Source organism: Acanthochromis polyacanthus, chromosome 1, assembly GCF_021347895.1.
Source record: "Acanthochromis polyacanthus isolate Apoly-LR-REF ecotype Palm Island chromosome 1, KAUST_Apoly_ChrSc, whole genome shotgun sequence".
Lineage (NCBI taxonomy): Eukaryota > Metazoa > Chordata > Actinopteri > Pomacentridae > Acanthochromis > Acanthochromis polyacanthus.
The window spans coordinates 65,486,283-65,510,971 of NC_067113.1; the positions used below are offsets into that span (position 1 = coordinate 65,486,283).

Below are 24,689 nucleotides of genomic sequence, written 5' to 3' on the forward strand. Positions count from 1 at the left end.
GCTAGCCCAGCTGGAGGCAGCCTGTGGTTCAGCCGCTGCTCTCTGTCTGGCCCTCTGCCCAGCTCAGTCGTACAAAGGCAATAAATAAACGATAAAACGGAACTTACAATAAATATTTTCCCTGTTAAAAAAAGTGTGTGAGTCTTTTATTGGAGGTGAAGCAAACAGAGAGACAGAGGGGAGTCTGAGAGCAGAAGCAGCAACAAATTAAGGTGTTTTTTTGAAACAGGACACGTTTCTCTTCTTTTCAGCGCCTCTACTCCTGCAGTGTGAGTCCTCTTGGGTTTGTTAAAGCTCTGCCTGCACGGTGGCTCTCTGTCTCTGTAATGACTCCTCGCATGTTCTCAGTGGTGGGAGGCTGAACAATGTGCTGCTGCATGGTCGATATTGGGCCCCTGCTGCCTGCCTGCCTGCCTGCTCCTCCTGGGACTCTTGACGGCTCTCCTGCCACCACCACCCCTCAGCTCACATTTACATGCACACACACACACACACACACACACACACACACACACACACACACACACACACACACACACACACACACACACACACACACACACACACACACACACCTCCTCCCTCCTGCAGCTCCGGACAGGCCACCACTAAACCCCCGGACACGAGATGCTCTCGAGCGGACTTCTGAAAACCACCTTCGGTAAATCATTTGCGCCGTTTTCCCACCACGGTGAAATATGAAAACAGGCAGCTCTCTCAACTCCAAATCAAAGCAAATGAGCGCTTAACCTAGAGATCAACCTGCGGTTTCCGATTCAAACTGACCTTTGCGCGCAGGAAACACAAGTTCCAGTCAAGTCTGGGAGACTAAATCCATTTACGCATCACAAATAGAGTTCAGGAAAGAAAAACCGTGATGTAAAGAGAAGTGCTTTACTAAACGACTAAATGACTTACAAGTCTATGTTTAGTGGCACCGGGCAGTGAGAGCAGTGCGCAAAGGCGAGTTTTCAGTGCCATAGACTTACATTGTAGCAATATTTGCCTATAGCAACTTGTAGTGTTACTATAATAATGCATGTCAAGTTTAAGCACATCAATTCATCATTTTTAAAGTCATCTGTGTCTCATCAGAATGCCCCTCGTAGTTTTTCACTCCATCATTTCCTCCTTTAAGCCGGTAAGACTAAATCCACGGAAAAAGTCCTGACAATAACGCCAGACAGAGAGGAAAGGGAAGCTCTTACCTGCGAGTCCGACATTCCCCATCACCCTGCAAGTATTTATGAGGAGGATAAACAAACAAACGTCCCGGGAAAAACAAGCGCTCCCCATGCTGACAGACGGTGTGAGGATTCAGCAGGGCTTTTCTGGGGGTTTGGACTGGACGGAGTGTGTGTGTGGATGTGTGTGAGTGTGTGTGGATGTGTGCATGTGTGAACGTGTGTCTCTGATAGGAGAGGAGGAGGACCGCTCCTGTGGAGAGAAAGAGAGAGAGAGAGAGAGAGAGAGAGAGAGAGAGAGAGAGAGAGAGAGAGAGAGGGAGAGGGAGAGAGAGAGTAGGCGATCCGAGCCCTCTGATTGGCTGCTTCGTGCCGGTGGGAGAGAGAGAGAGACGGACAGAGAGGGAGAGAGAGGACAGAGAGTCATGATGGAGATACTCAGGGTTTCCCAACCCTCAGACCTGTATATAACATCAAATGGTGGAAAAATGGAGAAAAGCTTGCTTCTAACATGAGGGTCCCAATCTGAGCTGCAGGAGTGGTTTCCAACATGAGGGTCGGGACCTAAAAGAGGTTCACCAGATAAATCAGAAGAGGACACATGGGAAAAGATAGAAAACCCAAATTCTTACTTTTGTTATTGCTCTGCCAAGGAACGTAGCAGTCGTCTGTCTGTCTGTCTGTCTGTCTGTCTGTCTGTCTACTCAAAAACGGACCAACAGATTTAGATGAAATTTTCAGGGAAGGTCAGAAATGACACAAGGACCAAGTGATTAGATTTGGGCAGTGATGCAGCTTATAGTCTGGATCCATGGATTTGTTAAAGATTTCTGTATCATTGTGAGATAGGCACTTCACTGTAACTATGACAACAAGTGAACACTACATCAGCTGCCTGCTGACGATCACATGATTGTGATCCTACTACAAATCCACCACTGTGGACTTAGCGGGACTTATCTGTCTGAAATGATACAAGGAACAACTGATTAACAACTGAACAATACAACTGATTTCCGAGTAACCATCAATTCCAGACGCCTGCTACATATTTAGGTCACATGATTAGATATCCACACACATGCATAATGTTGGTGGATACATCTCTATTAAATGGACACATTCTACGGTTCCATGATTTCTGCCAATTTTTTCCAAGAATTCAGCTGTTGGAAGTGATACAATGACTGAGCAGCCTTGGAGGAGTACTGTGCTTTCTTTCTTGTTTTCTCTATTTTTACTTAATTACCTTGTAAAAAAAAACTTTTACATTTGTGTAAAACAGTTTAAGACATTTCCTGTGATTTTTTTTTTTAAAAAGATGAAATAAAATTTAACACTGGAGGAAATTCTTGTGCCAGACATTGTAAAAAGCAAAACATACCATATGCAGTGTCAAGAAAAGCAGAGAAGTATTAGGATATCATGATACAATACTGAAAGCAAGCAAAAATCATTTTAAAATAGAACAGCAATAAAATTGACACAATAAATAACATCATATGTGATAATGAAATACTGAAATGATGTTTACCTTGTTATACTTCCATTCACACACACATAGTTTCTCTCTCTCTTTCTTTTTCTTTCTCTGTCATACATACACACACAAAAGTGTGTTTGTGTGGTTTTTTTTTTTTAACTTTTTCGTTCTTTACCTTTACCTTTTCGATAAGCAGGTCTTGCATTCAGCAGACATTAAATAACTGGGATGTGCCAAAAAAAAAAAACACCTTCATGCAGACGTTTCATGAAGCAACAGTTATTTGTAGTTATACAGTTATTTATTTTATACTGTTTTAAGAACAATGTTCTCTGCTTTTTGCTCTGTATTTTCCCTGTAGAAATGATCATTTTACACCACTGTTTAAATATTCTTTTCATAAGTGTAAACATCTGTATACACTTTTTAAATCTATATTTATTGTTATTACTACTACTACTTTTTCTTTCTTTCTTCTCTACTTCTTGCTATAGTTATTTTATTGTTCTCTTTCTTTATTTCTAGAGTGATACCAACAGTGGAATCCAAATTCCTTATGTGTTAAGTATGTATATGGCCTTTAAAGCTGTGTGAATGAGAGGGACCCAAGTGGAAGAGTGAGGTTACAGGGAGAAGAGATCAAGAAGGTGGAGGATTTTAAGTACTTAGGGTCAACAGTTCAGAGCAATGGAGAGTGTGGGAAAGAGGTGAAGAAGCGTGTACAGGCAGGCTGGAACGGCTGGAGAAAAGTGTCAGGTGTGATAGAAGAGTTTCAGCTAAAATGAAAGGAAAGGTTTACAAAACTGGTGAGACCAGCCATGTTGTTTGGTCAGTGTCCCTGAGGAAAAGACAGGAGGCAGAGCTGGACGTAGCAGAACTGAAGATGCTGAGGTTCTCTTTGGGAGTGACCAGGATAGATAGGATCAGGAATGAGTACATCAGAGGGACAGCACATGTTAGAGGCTTTGGAGATAAAGTCAGAGAGGCCAGACTGAGATGGTTCGGACATGTCCAGAGGAGAGAGAGTGAATATATTGGTAGAAGGATGCTGAGTTTCCCACTGCCAGGCAGGAGGCCTAGAGAAAGACCAAAGAGGAGGTTTATGGATGTGGTTAAAGAGGACATGAAGGTAGTTGGTGTGAGAGCAGAAGATGCAGCAGACAGGGTTAGATGGAGGCAACCGATTCGCTGTGGCGACCCCTGAAGGGAAAAGCCGAAAGGAAAAGAAGAAGAAAGCTGATTCTGATTTTGATTCTTATTCTGATGACAAAGATTAAAGATGAATCTTTAATTAAGATTCATCTTTAATCTCAAAGATTAAAAAACAACGTCACACATTCAAACCTCCAGGATGTCATGCGTTACCGCTTGCAGCTTGCAGGGTGTGGTTTTCTTTTTTCAATTATTTCCTTCAATATCGGTTTCCGATTCTAAAATGTAACACTGAATTACTCTAATACTACAACCTAACATTGTAAAGCAATTTTTGAGCAGAGTTGTAGGTGAGCTGGTGTGCTCTAGCTGCAGTTGGTCAGTAGTGGGGGCTGGAGAACAAGACAGGGACTTCATCCATCTGCACATTCTAAAGAACGAAACAGTATATAGTTCCATCTAAATCATTTAAAGGTAGGAAGGGAGTATTTTAATGGAAAAGAACTTTCAATATTTGACTTCATGACACAGAGATTCATTTAATCAATGATTGGAAAGTCCTTTTTGATCAAAGTTCAGGTCAGAGTGACAGAACTACTTCTGGTTCCACAAGACAGATCGATTTGGGATAGCTAAACACTCTCAGTAAATTTTATATTATAGAGTGTCCTTGCATGGTGAGTCAAAGTCTCAAATTTAAAATACCAGGACCTGAAGCTGGAACCGCAGTGTTATCAGTAGTTGTGTCTTATGATGAAGGGAAAAAAAGTATGGAAAAGGCCTACAAATATACACTACCGTTCAAAAGTTTGAGGTCACACAGACAATTTCATGTTCTCCATGAAAACTCATACTTTTATTCATGTGCTAACATAACTGAACAAGGGTTTTCTAATCATCAATGAGCCTTTCAACACCATTAGCTAACACAATGTAGCATTAGAACACAGGAGTGATGGTTGCTGGAAATGTTCCTCTGTACCCCTATAGAGATATTCCATTAAAGATCAGCCGTTTCCAGCTAGAATAGTCATTTACCACATTAACAATGTCTAGATTGGATTTATCATTCATTTAATGTTATCTTCATTGAAAAAATGGTGTTCTTTCAAAAATAAGGACATTTCTAAGTGACCCAAGACTTTTGAATGGTAGTCTAACTTAGTGAGTAAATATTTCTTCTAAAATACATCAGCTAAAGAATATAGTTTGTCAATTTGTTGGTTTCCTTGAGCAACAGTTACTATGAAAGCAAAAGTCTGTTAATTTGGCAATGCAACAGTTCATCTACAAATTGGTGAGGGTGCAGGCTGGTTCACCATGCAGCATCCTGGTTCCACAGTTCCATTAGGAAACCACAGCTTTTTTGGTTGAAAATTACTGTGATCAGGTCCTTACATTTTGTTCTTTTTTTTTAAGACACCTAAACTTTCCTAACTCTGTTCCACCAAGAAGCCCAAAAGCCAGTGTTATTCTTTACTCATCTGCAAGTACACAAGTCTCCATGTGCAGGACAAAAACTGTGTTGACGTGACAACGATACTACAAGGGCAGTAGTGTGCACGCTCAGCAGTAGCGTGTGTGCACAATACATAGATCTTTGTCAGTACTGTGCATGTAATGCCAACAACTACGCATTCTACACAACTACACAACTAGAACTACACATTCTACACATCTGTGATGTCGGCAGCTGTTTGTGTGGGGCATGCAAGGAGTATAAAGATGGATTAAAGGAACAAGGACTGCAGTTTGGGGAGTCACCTATTACTGTGTGAAGACAAAACAGTGACTTTTTTGTTCTTTGTGGGCAAAAACTTTTACAGTTTTTATAATGAAATTACGCTGTAATAAATAAACATTTCATGAGGTGTTAAGGATTAAGTCAACACCTCATGGCTCGAGAATGGATTATCATTGGGCACAATAGCAAATATTCCCTCGGTAGCTCCCACAAATGAATCTGTGATCATTTGAGAGTACATTTGCATGAATAAAAACAAAAGCACAGTGAAACCTGAAAAATATAGGTGTTAGGAAAGCTGCTGCAGTTCTACCTGATCTACAGGATGAGTCTGTTGTGTCAGAATGATTATTGTACTTCCTATGCTTCCATTATGCACAAACTTTGCTGGCAATTTAATTTGTAACAATTTAAATATATTTTTTGGCAAATAAAACAAGCTTGTCAGGTGGGGGACCATCAATATACACATGATGGTCTATTGTCTTCGTGTGTATATTGTCCTTAGATGTACCCGGATCCACATATGATGTTCCATTCTTTATATTTACAGACCAACATCTGCACTTTTATTTTTCTGGAACTGCTTACTCACAGTGCATATTGTTAAATAATTACAGCAATGAGCGGATCCTACTCAAACTTTGAGTCAGGATGGTATTTGACCATAGTAATACTGGGGGTCTGGGAAAATATGTTAAAGCAATTCATAACAGAGCAGCTGTACTGGGGACACAAGTCACTGGTGGGTTGATCCATATATTTTGAACCTAATCAGACATACATTCAACTCAAATTCTAGAACACAGTCAAGCAAATAATATGTAATAATACTGAGTAGAACTACAGCATTGTTCACTGCTCAGGTCCTTTTAGAGTGTATTAGTGAAACCAAAAGTAGTCACATGAGTACAACTTTATTTTTGTCAGAAATTAAGCTAGTGCTTAATCAAACTTTATTTATATAGCACTTTTCATGCAAGAAAATTGCAACACAAAGTGCTTTACAGGTTAGGTAAGATAAGATAAGATAAGATAAGATAAGATAAGATAAGATAAGATAAGATAAGATAAGATAAGATAATCCTTTACTATTCCCCATGTCAGGGGAAATTTCCAGTATACTGCATTTACTGCTATTTGATTTAATTCAATAACAGTCTATTCACAACTGTATTGATGGTGTGATTAAGACATTTAACAGGCAACAACAGTCATGCAGTCACACTAGCGGAGAGACAGACCCACCAAAAACCACCAAACAGCACTGTAGTCCATATTGCTCCACACTTCGGGATATCTGCACCATCACCACTCCCAGGAGGTAGAGATGGTTAACACCTACAGGTACTTTGGTGTACACCTGGACGACAAACTAGATTGGTCTGCGAATACGAATATGCTGTACAAGAAGGGCCAGAGCCGGCTGTACCTACTACGCAGGCTGAGGTCCTTCAACATCTGCAGCGAACTACTCAGTCTGTTCTATCAGTCTATTATCTCTGGTGTGCTGCTCTATGCTGTCCTGGAGTGGGAATGTGAAGACTAAGGACAGAAACAGACCTGAAAACTGGTCAACAAGGTCAGAAAAGTTGTTGGGAGGGAGCTGGACTCTGTGGTCACGGTAGTTAACAAGCTGCTGTGCATCATAGATAACCCCAACCATCCTCTATACAGCACCATGGATGGACAGAGGAGCATGTTCAGTGGAAGGCTACTGTTGCTGAAATGCTCTACAGACAGACTCAGGAAGTCCTTTGTCCCCAGAGACATCCAGCTCTTCAACTCCTCCTGGTAGGGATGGTGGACTTGGGCTTTATTTAGCAGTCTGTTCTATCTTTATATTAAATTTTGCATTATGTTTATACTTCACTGTGCCTTATTGTATATTTATAGTGTAATGCATTAGTGGATACCTCAATTTCCCTCCGGATGAATAAAGTATATTTTAATTTAGATTTTTGATTTACAGGTTTTGAAACAGTGGTTGTGAGCATTTTGACCTCTGCAAAGAGAAGGCACACAGCGCCACCTGCCGGAAACACCCAATCAGCGTGGCTTTCACCCCGCCACGCCCACCTCGGTGCGTTCTCGCTGTTGTCCAATCACAGAGGGAGGACACGATGATGCATTTACGAGCAAGAAAATCGTTACCGTTGTGAGGACCCTCATTTTTAGTCGGTTTCCTTTGCAGTGTGTGTTGTCACTAATTTGCTACATTTAACGTATAATGATGTTAAATGTGTGTCTTTGTCTACCGGTAGGTCTGTTCTGCTCAGCTTTATGTCAGCGAAGTGACTTCACAAGAGCCAAAGGGTGCTTGTATCATTTAGTTTTACAGTAAAAGCGACAGCAGAAAACTAATTTTGAGCCAGCGTAGACACACATGTACCAGCCTTTTTATTTTACAACATCTTCAGCAGCTGCTAGCTTAAATTTTCTGATAGGAAATAAGCTAGTAGAAGTTACCGTACATTACGAGGAGTCCTTGAACTCACCAGTGCACTTGAGCAGTAACTGTCATGGCGTCTCCCTTGAAGGGGGTTTGGTACTGGAGAAAGTAGCCGCTGTCATTTATCCGTTTTCCCCCTCACACAGAGCAGCTACTCCCGGCCGAAGAGCTGTCTAAGAGCGGGTAGCCACCATGGGGACTGTCCATGCTAAGGTAAACCTCCTTTCCTCCTGACAGCAGGCTGTGTGGTGTGTTTTGTGCCGTGACCTCCCTGCCCAGTGAGCTGCAGACCAGCAGCAGCAGCATGTGAACTCGATGTTCTGTTACACACTGATGGGAAAAGACCAAACAATACAGAAAACACACGGCTCAGCGTGAGTGTGTGCTGCATAGCTGTTGCTGCTGAAACGATCTGACTTCGCCTTAAGCTAATTTAAAGGACCACAATGCAGACAGTTCAGGCTGGGCGGCATTTTTAAATTCTTCCTTAAATGTGGGATTTTTAGGGGAGCTGTCGTGCTGTCAGGCAGCATTAGAAACAAAAATAATAAGTTTTTTTTTTTAAACTGTGCAAAACGGGGAAATAGATAAATGTTTTCCTGTTGTGTAACAGCGTTAGACTGGAACACATTATTCTCAGATGTTAATGTCTCTCACCGAGCCAGCATTGATTCCAGTCTTGTAGTCTTCTGTTAGTGCCTCAGGTGCATTCAATGACTTTCACTGGTCATAGGACATCAGACACTCCCCTGGGAAATCCCCACCCACTGCCTGTCTTGCCCTTTCTCTTCCATAACAGCTGACCCTTTAAAGGTGCTATTCATAGTGTTTTGGTCAACTCTTAATAATGAACAATGTTTACCCTAATTAAAGTGTGCAACAGCACTGAGTACACCTCTGTAATATCACTTAAATGTCAAATTTTTCTGAATTGTACCACCTCACAGTAATTGCATTACTTCTAAGTTGCAGACTTTCTTTTACTGACATTGAAAGAGTGTTTTAAAGGGGACATATTATGCAAATCTCACTTTGTGAAAGTTTTCTTATAGTAGTGTGGGTTGCAGTAGCCTCATTATGAGGTTCGAATTTGAAAACTGTCTGTTTCCTCCCTGCCTTGCTACACCACATTTTGTGAAAATGCCTGCTCAAACGGCCGAGTTTGAGTTGGGTCCGCTTATGACGAAATAAGCGGATTTAACTCCTCCCCCTGATTGTGCCCCCCCTCCCCTGGCATGGCCACACTGTCCTACCATGCCGGAGCATCTCTCCTGCTTGCGGCTGCTGCGGCGTCGGCTTCGTCGCCTGTGGCGGCCCACCGTTTCGTCAAGGGGCGGCGGGTTCTTGGTGTGGTGGAGCTGTCAGGGATTACGGGAGCAAACTCTCTGCTGGCCGGCTCTTTTCCTCTTGGGTTTGTTCCCAACAAACAGCTTGTTGTAAGCCGCGTCCTCTCCCAGAGAGAGAAGGGGGAGTGGGTGCGGACAGATGCGTTCATTTGCATACCTGGAAGCAGGCCCAGAAACAGCCTGTTCTGAGGAGGGCTGGTGAGAGTGACTTTTTCGACCGCTGAAACTCCGAACAAAGGATGATTTTGGGGCGAACAAACTTAAATACTATGTTTTTGGGCTTCTGAGACCTATATGACGTGACTGAAAAGTAGCATAATATGGGACCTTCAATTAGTCTTCTCAGCATGACTGATGTTCAGGTGCTGAAAAAATGTTCTATAGAAACAGGCTTTTTTACCTGCTCTATACTGGAAGGGTTGTGTTGCTCTCCTTTTCTCTTTAAAATACCCAAAGGTGTTGTACTGAAGTCAAATAAGGGGGCATATTCATCCACATTACAGTTTATACTTTCTTCTTCGTTAGAAACTCTTGCGTGATGTTTTTGGCTGTGTGCTTTAGATCATAATCAAGCTGGAAAAGTCATTTTCTGCTAAGCTTCTGCAGACGGGGAGTCATATTGTCAGCCAGTATTTTGGTATATCCACAGGCAAACATGGTCACTTCTATCCATTCACTGTCAGGACTATGCATGCAGCTAATTCACTCTGGTCTCATCTGGTTAAAGAATGGACTCAAAATATCCATCAGGTTTCTTGTCATGTTCTTTTGTAATATTTCACCTCGTAGTTTTGTGTCAAAGAGCAAGCAAGAGTATTATAGAGGTTAATATTATGCATTGTCCTTCAATCTGAGCTGTCACAGATACTCCACATGCCATTTTGACTTGGTACTGGTGATACTACTCATTACTACTGCAACTGTGTTTCCACATATTTCAGTGTGATCACTAATTTTCCTGTGCCCTTTTCTTTGTTTGTGAAGTTTTTCCTCTGGTAGGTCTTTTCCATGCAGAGCCATGATGCAGACATACTGATAGATACTGCAAATGGATGGCTCCAAAACTGAGAAAGTTCTGGTGTTCATAGCTAATTTTCTGCTTGTCCTTGGTGCAGAGTCTGGATCCTCTACCGATGCATGGTCGGGACTTGGGCGTCCACCCTGATGACTTGATGGAGACTCCAGAACCAGAGCAGGAATCCAAGCAGGAGGTCCTCGAAAACAAAGACGTGAGTAGCAGTAGTAATATTTATCATCATGGCACCTCTTTTAAAATATTTTATAGGTCGTATTCATGCTTCCCTTATCTCTCTGCCCAGATGTAGAGGGTGGTTCTGACTTTTACCCTGTAAGTTCCACTGACAGTTTCCTGATATATCACTTGTTTTGGTTTCGAGATTGCCTTCTTAGGGATACACATTTCACATATTTAAATTTCTAGCAATTTGTTTTGGTGGAAATCTCTCTCAAATGCACATACTACACTTACATTTTCTCTCACATGCATTCCTTCTTTATTTATTGGGATTAGCATTGGGTGTGTTTATGTTAATGTCCTTACTTTATTTAAAGTGCTATAGAATCTGCTGTTGGTAACCCGGTGTGTGCAACCATACAGACGTTTTGCAGCAATTTTTACTTGTTATTGCAGAGTAGTTAGATAAGCACAGTTAAACAATCCTTTATCGTTGGGACTTATTGTCCTTTTTTGAGTTTTTTTCTCAGAAGACTTTGTTAAACGTGGTCGAAGTCTCAACACCTGGCTTCAGTGTGCTCTAAATCCTCTGTTTGCAATGCTAACCCTACTTTCCCAATAAACTGAAATCAAATTTCTGGTGAATGCTCATGAACAGCCTTTTTGTATCCTTTATTGCTCATTTTGTTCATTGGAATCCACCTGTTTATCAGATTTGGGCTCAACATCTATGGATTTCAGTGACACTTGAGCCGTTATGAATAATTATCTAATGCACTGGAAAAAAATGCCCCTCTCAAAACAAGAAAAAAAGTGGAAGCACTTACCCGTATCACTCATGGGGAGAGTTGCCACTATTAAAATGATGGTTTTACCTAAAGTTAACTATGTATTCTCAATGATACCATCCAAACCATCCTCCTGTTGGTTTAAATCACTGGACTCATATATATCCAAATTTCTTTGGAAAAACAAACCATCACGTATCAGTTTAAAGACTACAACAGACTAAAGATAGAGGTGGACTGGATTTACCTAACTTCAGTCACTACTTCCTAGCTACAGTAGTAAGTTGCAGTATATTTCCAAATGGCTAAAAGCTAGTAATGTAGATGAGTTATGGTTAGATGTAGAGCAAGCAATATGTGAGGACATAGCCATTTCTGACTTGCCATTTATCAGCACAACTATTAAATTTCATCAGTGTTTCAAAAGCATTAATATCAGCTCCTCTTTAATGGCTTGGTGGGAATTTCTAAAATTAAGTAAGTCTTCAATCATTCCATGTAAACTTACTCCAATTTGGAATAACCCTGACATTCTGCAAAATAAAAAGATGATAAATTTTACTCACTGGAGAAATCAAGTGATAAAACAGTTAGAACATATCATAGAAGATGGTAACTTTCTGTTATTTCACACACTCACTTCACAATATACACACGTGGACAAAATTGTTGGTACCCCTCAGTTAAAGAAGGAAAAACCCACAATTCTCACTGAAATCACTTGAAACTCACAAAAGTAACAATAAATAAAAATTTATTGAAAATTAAATAATCAAAATCAGCCATCACTTTTGAATTGTTGATTAACATAATTATTTAAAAAAACAAACTAATGAAATAGGGCTGGACAAAAATGATGGTACCCATAACTTAATATTTTGTTGCACAACCTTTTGAGGCAATCACTGCAATTAAACGATTTCTGTATTTGTCAATGAGCGTTCTGCAGCTGTCAACAGGTATTTTGGCCCACTCCTCATGAGCAAACAGCTCCAGTTGTCTCAGGTTTGATGGGTGTCTTCTCCAAATGGCATGTTTCAGCTCCTTCCACATATGTTCAATGGGATTCAGATCTGGGCTCATAGAAGGCCACTTTAGAATAGTCCAACGCTTTTCTCTCAGCCATTCTTGGGTGTTTTTGGCTGTGTGTTTTGGATCGTTGTCCTGTTGGAAGACCCATGACCTGCGACTGAGACCAAGCTTTCTGACACTAGGCAGCACATTTCTCTCCAGAATGCCTTGATAGTCTTCAGATTTCATCGTACCTTGCACACTTTCAAGACACCCTGTGCCAGATGCAGCAAAGCAGCCCCAAAACATTACTGAGCCTCCTCCATGTTTCACCGTAGGGACAGTGTTCTTTTCTTCGTATGCTTGGTTTTTGAGTCTATGAACATAGAGTTGATGTGCCTTACCAAAAAGCTCCAGTTTGGTCTCATCTGTCCAAAGGACATTCTCCCAGAAGCTTTGTGGCTTGTCAACATGCATTTTTGCAAATTCCAGTCTGGCTTTTTTATGAGTTTTTTTCAGCAGTGGTGTCCTCCTTGGTCGTCTCCCATGAAGTCCACTTTGGCTCAAACAACGACGAATGGTGCGATCTGACACTGATGTACCTTGGCCTTGGAGTTCACCTTTAATTTCTTTGGAGGTTGCTCTGGGCTCTTTGGATACAATTCCAACGATCCGTCTCTTCAATTTGTCATCAATTTTCCTCTTGCGGCCACGTCCAGGGAGGTTGGCTACTGTCCCGTGGGTCTTGAACTTCTGAATAATATGAGCCACTGTTGTCACAGGAACTTCAAGCTGTTTAGAGATGGTCTTATAGCCTTTACCTTTAAGATGTTTGTCTATAATTTTTTTTCGGATGTCCTGGGACAATTCTCTCCTTCGCTTTCTGTTGTCCATGTTCAGTGTGGTACACACCTTTTCACCAAACAGCAGGGTGACTACTTGTCTCCCTTTAAATAGGCAGACTGACTGATTATGAGTTTGGAAACACCTGTGATGTCAATTAAATGACACACCTGAGTTAATCATGTCACTCTGGTCAAATAGTTTTCAATTTTTTATAGAGGTACCATCATTTTTGTCCAGGCCTGTTTCATTAGTTTGTTTTTTTAAATAATTATGTTAATCAACAATTCAAAAGTAATGGCTGTTTTTGATTATTTAATTTTCAATAATTTTTATTTATTGTTACTTTTGTGAGTTTCAAGTGATTTCAGTGAGAATTGTGGGTTTTTCCTTCTTTAACTGAGGGGTACCAACAATTTTGTCCACGTGTGTAGAATTAGCAACACAAAATTTTTAGAATACCACCAACTTAAATCGATTATAGGAAAAAAATACACCCTCAACCAATTACACTGGCAGCTTCCTCTTAGGGTAGAAGAATTCTTAAATTTTCATCCCCAAAAGCTATTATCAAAACTATATAGAATATTATCAAAGTCAGAAGATACAATCTTTCTTCCTACAGCAAAATGGGAAGCTGACCTATCCAGTAACCTTAACCAAAATGCATGGTCACAAATATGTTTAAATAGCTTTAAAATGTCAAAGAACTCAAATATGCAACTTATACAATTTAAAATTCTGCACAGAATTCATTACACAGGACAAAGGATGTTCAGGATGGGTCTGTCCCATTCGGATATTTGCTCACACTGCAGTGATAACATGACTGACAGTTACCTCCATGCCATGTGGTCCTGCGCACCTGTGCAAAGGTTCTGGCTTGAGGTATGTGAAGACCTGTCATTATGGTTTAAATGCAACATTGCTGCAAGTCCCACACTGTGCCTATTAGGTGACCTAGTTGAAATCAACATAGGATCTAACTCTGTATGTATGGTTCTCACCAGCTTATGCATCGCAAAGAAAACTATCCTTATAAATTGGAAAGCCAAAAACAATCTGAACAATAAGCAGTTTAGGAATCTCTTATTAGACTACATCAGCTTCGAGACAATGTCTGCAGGTTCAAAGGATCAGTTAGCTGATTTTCGTTCCCTCTGGTCCCCTGTGATCAGTTCCATCACTTAATGTAAGGGGTGAATTGGGGCCTCGCCACCTTGGCGGTCAGATGTCGGTGTGGGGGGCCTGGGGACTGTGGGTGCTTGGTGCTGTCTTGGAGTGGGGATCTGGGCTCCCGCGCTGGGGGGGGCGACTTCGTGCTTGGTCCGGTCTGGGGTCGGGGTGGGGGCGGCGGTTGGGGCTCTCTGGCGGCGGTGGGGTGCCCTGGATCTTGTTCTGCGGCGGGGGCGCAGGTCCATGCCGGGTGGCCGTCTGGGGCGGCCGGTTCCCCTGGCGATGTTGACCCTCTGCCTGAGGGGACGGGGGTTGCCTCTTGGATGCCTGGGGCCCGGGGTCCTGTGCTGGGTCCGCCCTGGGCCTCCGGCCCCTGGCGGGGTCGGCGGCCGCCGGTCTTGGTCGCCTGGGGCCCGGCCCCGCTGGACGCTGGGGGTCCTGGCCGGGTTCTCCCTCTGTCCCCTTCCGGGCCCATACGTGGTCGTCCTCGTGGTTTGGTGGCTCGGATCTCCACTCTGGGATTGCTGCCGGCTCGCCTGGGTCTTGTGGGCTCTCGGGCCCGCTTCTGGCCTTCACGGAGGTCAGAGGTCATAGTTGCATGATCACAGTCACAATTGCACCGTTCTCTGCATGTGGACATAGCAACCATGTTGTCTTGTGGGATGTTAAGTTTGTCCTGGTGCCAGAATATCAAAAGACATGTTTCCTCAGTTTGTTTGTTTCACATAGATGATCTGAATAATTACTAGCTGTGTTTCCTAACAAAACCCGTAGGATGCGTTCCGGTGTGTCTTTTTTAAGGTGTACTAGCTTGTTGTCTGTTGTGTCGGTTTCAATTGAAAGATAATTGTATTCTTGCACTCTTCCTTTTCTCTTCACTATCCCCCCTTGTTGTTTTTTTTTTCCTTCCTCTTTTCTTGTTTCTCTCTTCCTGCCTTTCCCCTGTCAGGTCCGGCAAATTTATGTATATTTAACTAATCAACAAGTATTCAAACTAAATAAATTACTGTACAGTATCAAGGGGAGTCTTATACTTATAAACTCCCCTTGGAAAAGCAAACTTGTATGGCACAATGCAGCAGCCAGATCCCCATTCTGCCTGCTCTGTTGCCGGACAGGACAAAAAAAAAACCCCAAAAAACAAGAAAATAAACTTATTTCAAGGAACTTTTACCTTGAAATAAGTGAAGAAATCTGCCAATAGAACAAGTGAAAAATGGCTAAGATTTCTTGAAATAAGATATATTTAGAATATTGAGATCTTTTTTTGTGATTAACATTTTTTTTTTAATTTCAACAATACAATAATAACATAAAAGAAATACTAATAACATTAAAGAAATACTTGGTTAATAAGAATAAGTAAATAAATAAAATGAATAACAAAGAAAAAAAGGTAAAAACAATAATACTAAATAAAATACAAACAAGCAAGAGGCACTGTACTATATTTATCCATATTAAATTTGCATCTCTCCACCATGTGGTCCCTTTCAGGAGCCCCTTAAAAATTTTAAATATTTGCCACATTTTGCTTCATATAGATCCAATTTACCCAGTTGTTTATATGACATTTTTTCAAATGCTGCAACTCGAGCTTTCTCCACAGCCCACTCTTGAAGAGAGGGCACCCTCTCCTTCTTCCATCCCCTAGTGAGTATCTGTCTTCCAATCATAATGCTGGTTTGGATGTAACTTTTGATGTGTTTATCCTGTCCCGTCAGGACTGAATGATCACCCAAAATAAATAATCTAGGGTTAAATGGTATTTGCATCTCTGTAATCTCACACAAATTATCATAAATATTGGACCAATATTGTTGGACTTCATCACACGACCATAGTACATGAACTAAATTACCTTCCTCAGATTTGCATCACCAACAGTGTGATGTGGATAATAATCCTAATCTAAATAATCTAAAAGGAGTCCAATAAAAATGATATATAATTTTGAAATGAATAAGACTTACTCTTGCATCCCTTGAAACTACTTTAACATTTTTACAAATTCTGTTCCACTCTTCATCTCTAAAGGTCAGGTTCAAGTATCTTTCCCATATCTTCTGCAGAGCTGAAATTGGCCCGTCACTAAGAGTCTGAATCAACATAGAATAATAGATTGCTGCCTCGTGCCCTCTTCTATAACTCTTTATAATTTTATCAAGGAGTTCTGCATTTTGGGGAACTGATGTACCAGACCCAAAGATCCCCACCAACATATGTCGGAGTTGAAGGTACCTAAAAAACTGAGACGAAGGGATACTGAACTGCCGTACCAAATCCTCAAAAGATTTTAAGCAACCAACACAATACAAATCCCCCAATGTAACAACACCATTCTCCCGCCATATCTTCCAATAAATGGGGAATTTACCAATTCGTAATTTAGGGTTTAACCAGATACTTGAAGAGACATTGAGAAAGGGGTCAAATTTAAATATTCCAAATTAATCTTAGTCCAAATTAATTTAAGATGAGAGATTATTGGATGTGTTCTTGCTTCTTTACTCAATTTAGTAGACAAGATTTGCATGGGTGATAGAGGAGCCGTTACAGCTTGTTCCGTACAGTACCACAGTGGAGCCCTTTCAGGAGGGAGAGACCAATGGGCCAGGTGCCTTAAGTTAAAAGCATAATAATAATAATAATAATGGGGCTTGATAGCTAAACAGAAAAGCAAAGGAGAAAGGGGCGAACCCTGCCTGGTTCCTCTACCCAACATGAAATAATCTGAAATAAGTCCATTAATCTGTACTGCTGCTTCTGGGTGCTTGTATAATACATGAATCCATTTTATGAAGGTAGTACCAAATCCAAATTCTTCTAAAATTTTGAATAAATACCTCCATTCTACCATGTCAAAAGCCTTTTCGGCGTCCAGAGAGATTGCTGCAACTGGAGACTGGGTGTCTGCTAGTGACCACATGACATCGACAAAGCGTCTAATATTGTCTGAGGAGCTACGACCACGAATGAATCCAACTTGGTCAGTATGAATCAATGATGTAATTACACTGTCTAATTGGTTTGCTAAAATTTTTGAGATTATCTTAACATCTATTTGCATTAATGAAATCGGACGGTAATTTTTGCAGTCATCCAAATCTTTACCTTTCTTAGGGACCAAACTAATAAGTGCCTGTCTCAGAGTTGGTGGTAATATACCACTATCCAGAGCCTCTTTATACACCTCTAGTAAAGGCGAAGCTAACTCTGTCGCAAAGCTCTTAAAAAATTCCCCGGTAAATCCATCAGGCCCAGGTGCTTTACTTGCAGGTAAAGCCTGAATTACCCCTTTAATCTCTTCAATAGTAATATCTAAATCTAGAAAATCCCTCTGTTCAGCTGTCAGTCTTGCAGTGTGGGACCTTCGTCAAAATCCTTGTTCGTCCGTACAGCAAATTACGGACGACCAACTCCTGCCAAATCCAAATTTTTGGTAGTCCGTACAAATTTCTGGTCGTCCGTAATTCACGGTGTTTTTTTTTTTAGTTGAAGCAAAAAATAAAATTGATTAAAAAGTCACTTTTTTAAAAATCTTTAATTATGTCTTGTGTAACTTTAATACTACACTCCAGTAAGACTTAGATCATCATCCTGAGATCATTATGATCACTTTTAATATGGCAACTCTACAGAAATAACATTGAAAATTTAAATGTAGCATCAAGTCCTCCAGTAGCACTGAGATCATCATCCTGAGATCATCATCCTGAGATAATTTTTAACATAACAATTATGTACATTATTACTAGTATCATCTATCTAACATTGAAATAAACTTATCTCTGATAAGCAAATATGAGATATTATAATATCATCATCATCATACCAAGTCTATATATCTTCATATCCAATACTAATATCTTCATATTATCATTAAGTAGTCTCTCTGACCAACAAGAACAAATATGACTTAGACAAGTTAGCACAAAGTCTCTTAGTTAGCACAAAAATATCACAAAAATGTCATACCAAAAAAGTCCTAACACCACATCATCCCTGAGAATATTCCTTGATAACAAAACCCAAGCGTCTGCCCTAATAACCTGTGTGATCCAAACTGAGACCTGTGTGGAGATGTGGGAATCGAACCTCCAAACATCGAATAATGAGAAAGATCGGAAATGAAACTCTTCATTATCCATTATAGCCCCCTCTGTACTGTCATTCAATGATCAAAGCGAGACCCCTAAGGAAAGTTGGGAACCGAAGCAATAAATATAAATAAATGGTTAGAGTCGGAATCGACATCGCTCAACATCCACACGAACCCCAACCGGAAACTGAAACCTGTGTGAAAGCGATGCGCAATGACACAAGATGGCGGCCTCCTGCAGGTTGAGAACCGAGAAGTTATTCGTTGTTTTAAATTGGTAAGAAATCATTACCTCCGCCAGGAGGTTGTTATGTAATCACCGGAGTTTGTTTGTCTGTCTGTCCGTCTGTGTGTGTGTGTGTGTGTCTGTTTGTCTGTTAACAGCATAACTCAAAAAGTCATGGACGGATTTTCACCAAATTTTTACAGAATGTCCAGAAGAGCAAAAGTAACAATTGATTAGATTTTGGAGGTGATCCGGATCACGGTCTGGATCCAGGATTTTTTTGAAGGTCGAAGAACGATTGAGGGATGGCCGCAAGGCCATCTCTCAATTGTACAGACAGAGGTCGCCGGATCGATCCCAGGCGACGGCCGAATTCCATGCGGCTGGTTCGGCCTGCCCGAGCGAGTCGGGACCGACGGAGCGAAGCGGCGGCGACGCGTACGGTACCGTCACGTGCGCGCGCAATGCTACCGTTACGTGCGTGCGGCGACGGCGCCGTCAAAACACTGTGCTCTTACACTGTACATGAATGTTATGCTTTGTGCACAAAGATCCCGGGCGACGGCCGAATTCCGCACGGCCGGTTCGGGCTGCCCTAGCGAGTCGGGACCGACGAAACGAAGCGGCGGCGACACGTACAGTACCGTCACACGCGCGCGCAACGCTACCATTATGTGCGTGCGTCAAAACACTGTGCTGTTACACTGTACATGCATGTTAGGCTTTGTGCACAAACTGTTAAAACTAAATTAAATCCGTCCATTTCGTTTTGGGTTATGCTGTTAACAGACAAACGGACAAACAGACAGACAAACAAACTCCGATTGGTCATCTGTACAATTGAGCGATGGCCTGGCGGAGGTCTGCACTCTCCGAGTGCTTTTCTAGTTTAATGTGTCTTTCTGAGCGGCGGTCGTCCGGGCGGACGAGCAAGAATGTAGATATCGTAATGACGAGTCGTCCGGCCGAGTTTCAGGTCGCTACGGACGAGCGGACGAGCGGACGAGCGGACGAGCGCGAAGGTCCCACACTGGTCTTGGAAGTCCCAATGGTTCTATAAACTTATGGATTTCTTCTTCACTAGAGCTGAATGTTGAACTATAAAGATGGGTATAAAATTCTTTAAAGGCCTGATTGATATCTACAGTCGGAGTAAGTAGGTCCCCAGCCGCCGACCTAACAGCAGGGATAGTGGTGGCCAACTCCCTCTGTTTTATATAACTGGCAAGTAACTTTCCTGCTTTGTCTCCTGACTCAAAATATGTTTGTCTAGCCCAAAATAAATTAAATTCAACCTTTTGTGTTATTATGTTATTATACTGATATTTTAACTTTGTCAGTTTTCTCATGCCATCTTTTGTCATTTGTTGCTTCAACTCTGTTTCAGCCTGTTTAATTATATTTTCTAACTTTAAAAGCTCCTGTGTTTTAATTTTCTTATGGTATGGTGTGTTGGATAATACGTCCTCTAATCACAGCCTGTAGGGCTTCCCACACGACACCTGCAGATGATACGGATTGCCAATTTATTTTCAAATAATCATTTATTTCTGTCCTTAGCCATTTTACATTTACTGGGTCCTGTAAAAGTGATGAGTTTAGATGACATCTATAAGATCTCCTTCTCTCACTCTGGGCCAGTAGGTCCAGGCTAACCCAAGCATGGTCAGAAATAAGAATATTCCCTATTTCACAGCCCATAGCAGAGGGGATGATTGCTTTGGATATCAGAAAAAAATCTATTCGGCTATAGGTCTTGTGCATTGGTGAAAAAAATGTGTAGTCTCTACCAAAAGGATTTCTGATCCTCCAAATATCTATTAATCCCAAAGATTTACAAATTCTCTGTAATGTCACAGCAGCTCTCAGCATTTTACGCAGCCCTGTCCCACTATGGTCAAGAACTGGGTCCATTATAAGATTAAAATCTCCCCCTAGAACAGTAGCATAATTCCCAACGGTTTGTAACTTACTTTCAAGATCAATAAAAAAAGTTTGATCATCCAGATTAGGTGCGTAAATGTTGGCCAGGAGTAGTTTCTGTGACTGTATTTCAGCCAGTGCAATAATCATCCTTCCCAAAATATCCTTAATTTGCTTAAGACATTTGAACTGTAAATGTTTATTCACTAAAATTAAAACACCTTTACTGTTGCTAGAACCTATACTGTAAAAAACATGTCCAACCCATCCTGTACAGAGTTTCTGAGACTCCTCTTTTGACATGTGTGTTTCTTGAAGGAACACCACATCATAGTTCTTGTTCTTAAGCATAGTCATGACTTTTTTTTCTCGTGACGGGGTTCCTCAGACCATTTACATTCCATGTGGAGAGACGCATTAAATCTATTTGTGAAGACATGCCTGTCTACATTTTAATAATAAGCAACCATTTATCAAGAGCAGTACTGTTACCCAGAGGTGGTGACTAAGTGCAAACATCTTTGTTAGTGTTGAGTAAATGTTGCTAATGTCATGAGCTATATCGTTAGCTTGTTGCAGCTCGGGCTCGTTAGCTTCATCTTGAATCATGGCATCAGTCCCATGCGACCGGAGATGTCTCCACAGGCCGAGGACTTGGAAAGTTTCGACATTTTTTGCACCCCCGTTGATTTAAAACAAGTAGGCTAGACAATAATATCTCTGGTGTAAATGTTTTAAAGGATAAAAGTAGCAATGCGGTGGGGAGCTCCCTACTCCGTGGCTCCTTCTCGCATGGCGTCACGTGACTCTCTAGAATATTGAGATCTTAAAATTAGCTGGAAAAACTTATTTTAAGCTCTATTTTACCAGGATTGTCAAACTTAGATGTCTTAAAATAAGCCAGACATGCTTAAAAATAAGGAGGTTTTCACTCAAAAATAGATTTTTGCTTTCATGTAACCTCCTAATTTGAGATCTTTTAACCCTCCTGTTGTCTTCGCTGGATTTTGGTTGATTTTTTTTGTGAATGTTCTTAAAGAAACACTTGTAAAATTTCTTTTTTTCCCCATCAAAAAATGTTAAAAAAAATCCCAAAAATATTGAAAACATGGAGATCAGAATATATATTTTTTCCCACATTTTCAAACTTTAAAACGGGTTAATTTGACCTGCAGGAAGACAAGTGTTAAACTTATTTTGAGTTTTCTTGAAAAATTCACCTCAAAACAAGATATTTTCAAGATTGTTTGACTTAACAAGACATTAAGATGCATTGTCTTAAAACAAGTCTGTCCATCTTGCTGGAATGTCACTTGTTAAGTGAATTTATCTTAAATCAAGTGGAATGAGACGTTTTGACTAAAAATAAGACAAACAGACTTGGTATGATTTTGAGTTTTTGCAGTGAGTGAAAATTGTGGTCTTTTTATGTCATTGAAAAAATCTCCCTTCATTTTTTCCTAGGGTTGAGTGGTCTTCCTCCCTCGAGAATGCATTCACTCATAGCTGCATGTATTGTTTGGGTGAACCAGAACCAATCGTTCACCTGAATGTAAACTCACTGACTGACCAAGACTCATGAGACACGCTGGAAAAAATGCCACTCTCAAAACAAGAAAAAAAAAAAACTTATTTCAAGGAATTTTTAACTTGAAATAAGTGGGGAAAAAAATCTGCCAATAGAACAAGTGAAAAATGGCTTGGTAAGATTTCTTGAAATAAGATATGATATTTAGAATACTGAGATCTTAAAATTAGCTGGGAAAACTTATTTTAAGCTCTATTTTACCAGGGCTGTCAAGTTTAGGTGTCTTAAAATAAGCCAGATATGCTATTAAAAAAATAGCAGTTTTTCATTCAAAAATAAACTTTTGCTTTCATGTAACCTCCTAATTTGAGATGTTTTAACCTTCCTCCTGTCTTTATTTATAGACACCAAAAATATTGTTTCTTTGTCTAAGAAAAAATCCAAAAAATCACCAAAAAAATTTGCAAAACCTTCAGGAAGAAAATTCCAATAATTCCTTAAACGTCTTATTTGAAAAACATCCCCCAAATTTGGCAAGAAAATTCTTTTAAATATTTTCAAAAAATGAGTAAAAATCTTATTTAAAAAAATCCCCCAAAAATCTAAAATTACATGTATATCAGTAAAACTTCTGATATTTTCGAAATTCGCTGGATTTTGGTTGTTGTTGTTTTTTTGTGAATGTTCTAAAGAAACATTTCTTTTTTCCACCAAAAAAAGTTCAAAGATTTCCCAAAAATGTTAAAAATGTGGACATCAGAAGTTTCACTGTGAAAATATTTTTTTTCCACATTTTCAAACTTTAAAACGGGTTAATTTGACCCACAGGACAACACGAGGGTTAAACTTATTTGGAATTTTCTTGTAAAATTCACCTTAAAACAAGATAATTTCAAGATTGCTTCACTTAATGAGATATTTAAGATGCATTGTCTTAAAACAAGTCCCTCCATCTTGCTTAAATGTCACTTGTTAAGTGAATTTATCTTTAGTCATTTTAACTAAAAATATGACAAATTGACTCGGTAAGATTTTGAGTTTTTGCAGTGCAGAGCTGCTGACTGAGCTGAAATCGGAGAACAACATGGAAGCAGCGACCACGCTGAAGCTGACCAAAACCTAAGCCTCAGTTAGAGACTCTACAGTCGAAGGTAGCCACAGAGGGAAGCCTGGTATTTATTTTCTCACTTTAAGATTAATGTTTCTCTGATGTTTGAGTATAGTAAATGAAGCTGTATTTTAATAATTAGGTTTTGTTGTCGTGGTGAACCAGGAGTTAGTACTCGAGTGAACAAGTGAATGATTAAATGACTTTCTGAAATGAATGGAATGACAGAGCTGTTTCAGATCCTGCTTCACAACAAGACTAGATTGAGGGACTGCATACAGATCTATCAATCAATAGAGGAGTTGTTTTATCCGCTGGTAAAACATGGGAACATTTGCCAGTGGAGCGCCGAGAGTAAGCCTACAGCCCATGATTGATGCACCTTCCACTTGAGGGACTTTTTTTGTGGATTGGTATTTTTGTATTATTTTGGATGAGCTGGCAGTGTTTTATCTAGCACCAACACCAACCTTCAGCTACCACACGGGAGGAAATCCAAGAAGGAGCCAATTTTTTTTACACCAATAACAGCAGAATGGAATCATGTTTAAAGGCATAGTTAAATTCATTTTAGTTCAGGGGCCCATTCAGCCTAATTTCATCTCAAGTGGGCTGGACTAGTAAAATCACAGCATAATCACTGATAAATAATCACAACTCCAAATGTTTCCCTTAATTTTAGAAAAAAAAAGTACATTCTGACAATGTTCACATTGAATGGCCTGTCTTTTTACAAAACATTATGAACAAATTGAAATTTCTTACTAAAATAAATTCAATTTCACCAATATTATGCCTCAGTTCATCATTTACACGTAACAACTTCCAGATCAGAGTATCTACAAAGTCACAAAACATTTAGTCACACGTACAGTGGATACGGAAAGTATTCAGACCCTCTGAAATTTTTCACGCTCTGTGTCATTGCAGCCATTTTCCAAAATCAAAGAGTGCATGGACAGTCAGCACCTCATCTTGACAGAAAAAACAGAAATGTAGAAATTTTTGCAAATTTATTAAAAAAGAAAAACTGAAATATCACATGGTCATAAGTATTCAGACCCTGTGCTCAGTATTGAGTAGAAGCACCCTTTTCAGCTAGTACAGCCATGAGTCTTCTTGGGAATGACGCAACAAGTTTTTCACACCTGGATTTGGGGATCCTCTGCCATCCTTCCTTGCAGATCCTCTTCAGTTCTGTCAGGTTGGATGGTGAACGTTGGTGGACAGCCATTTTGAGGTCTCTCCAGAGATGCTCAATTGGGTTTAGGTCAGGGCTCTGGCTGGGCCAGTCAAGAACGGTCACAGAGTTGTTCTGAAGCCACTCCTTTGTTATTTTAGCTGTGTGCTTAGGGTCATTGTCCTATTGAAAGGTGAACCTTCGGCCCAGTCTGAGGTCCTGAGCACTCTGGAAGAGGTTTTCCTCCA

General features: G+C 40.4%; 2 protein-coding genes across 3 annotated transcripts in view; one reads left to right on the top strand and one right to left on the bottom strand.

Moving 5' to 3' along the window:
• scube1 (signal peptide, CUB domain, EGF-like 1) overlaps positions 1 to 1,446 on the bottom strand; it is a 236,338-nt gene extending 234,892 nt beyond the window's left edge. For both annotated transcript variants that reach the window (XM_051953882.1, XM_051953875.1), the window contains exon 1: positions 1,209 to 1,446. In XM_051953882.1, the coding sequence (XP_051809842.1) occupies positions 1,209 to 1,296 (88 nt within the window). In that variant the 5' untranslated portion in view covers positions 1,297 to 1,446. The remainder of the gene's footprint in view (positions 1 to 1,208) is intronic.
• Positions 1,447 to 8,051: 6,605 nt separating this feature from the next.
• samm50l (sorting and assembly machinery component 50 homolog, like) overlaps positions 8,052 to 24,689 on the top strand; it is a 49,044-nt gene continuing 32,406 nt past the window's right edge. The window contains exons 1-2 of the mRNA XM_051954232.1: positions 8,052 to 8,228; positions 10,477 to 10,590. Coding sequence (XP_051810192.1) covers positions 8,208 to 8,228; positions 10,477 to 10,590 — 135 coding nt within the window. The 5' untranslated portion in view covers positions 8,052 to 8,207. The remainder of the gene's footprint in view (positions 8,229 to 10,476; positions 10,591 to 24,689) is intronic.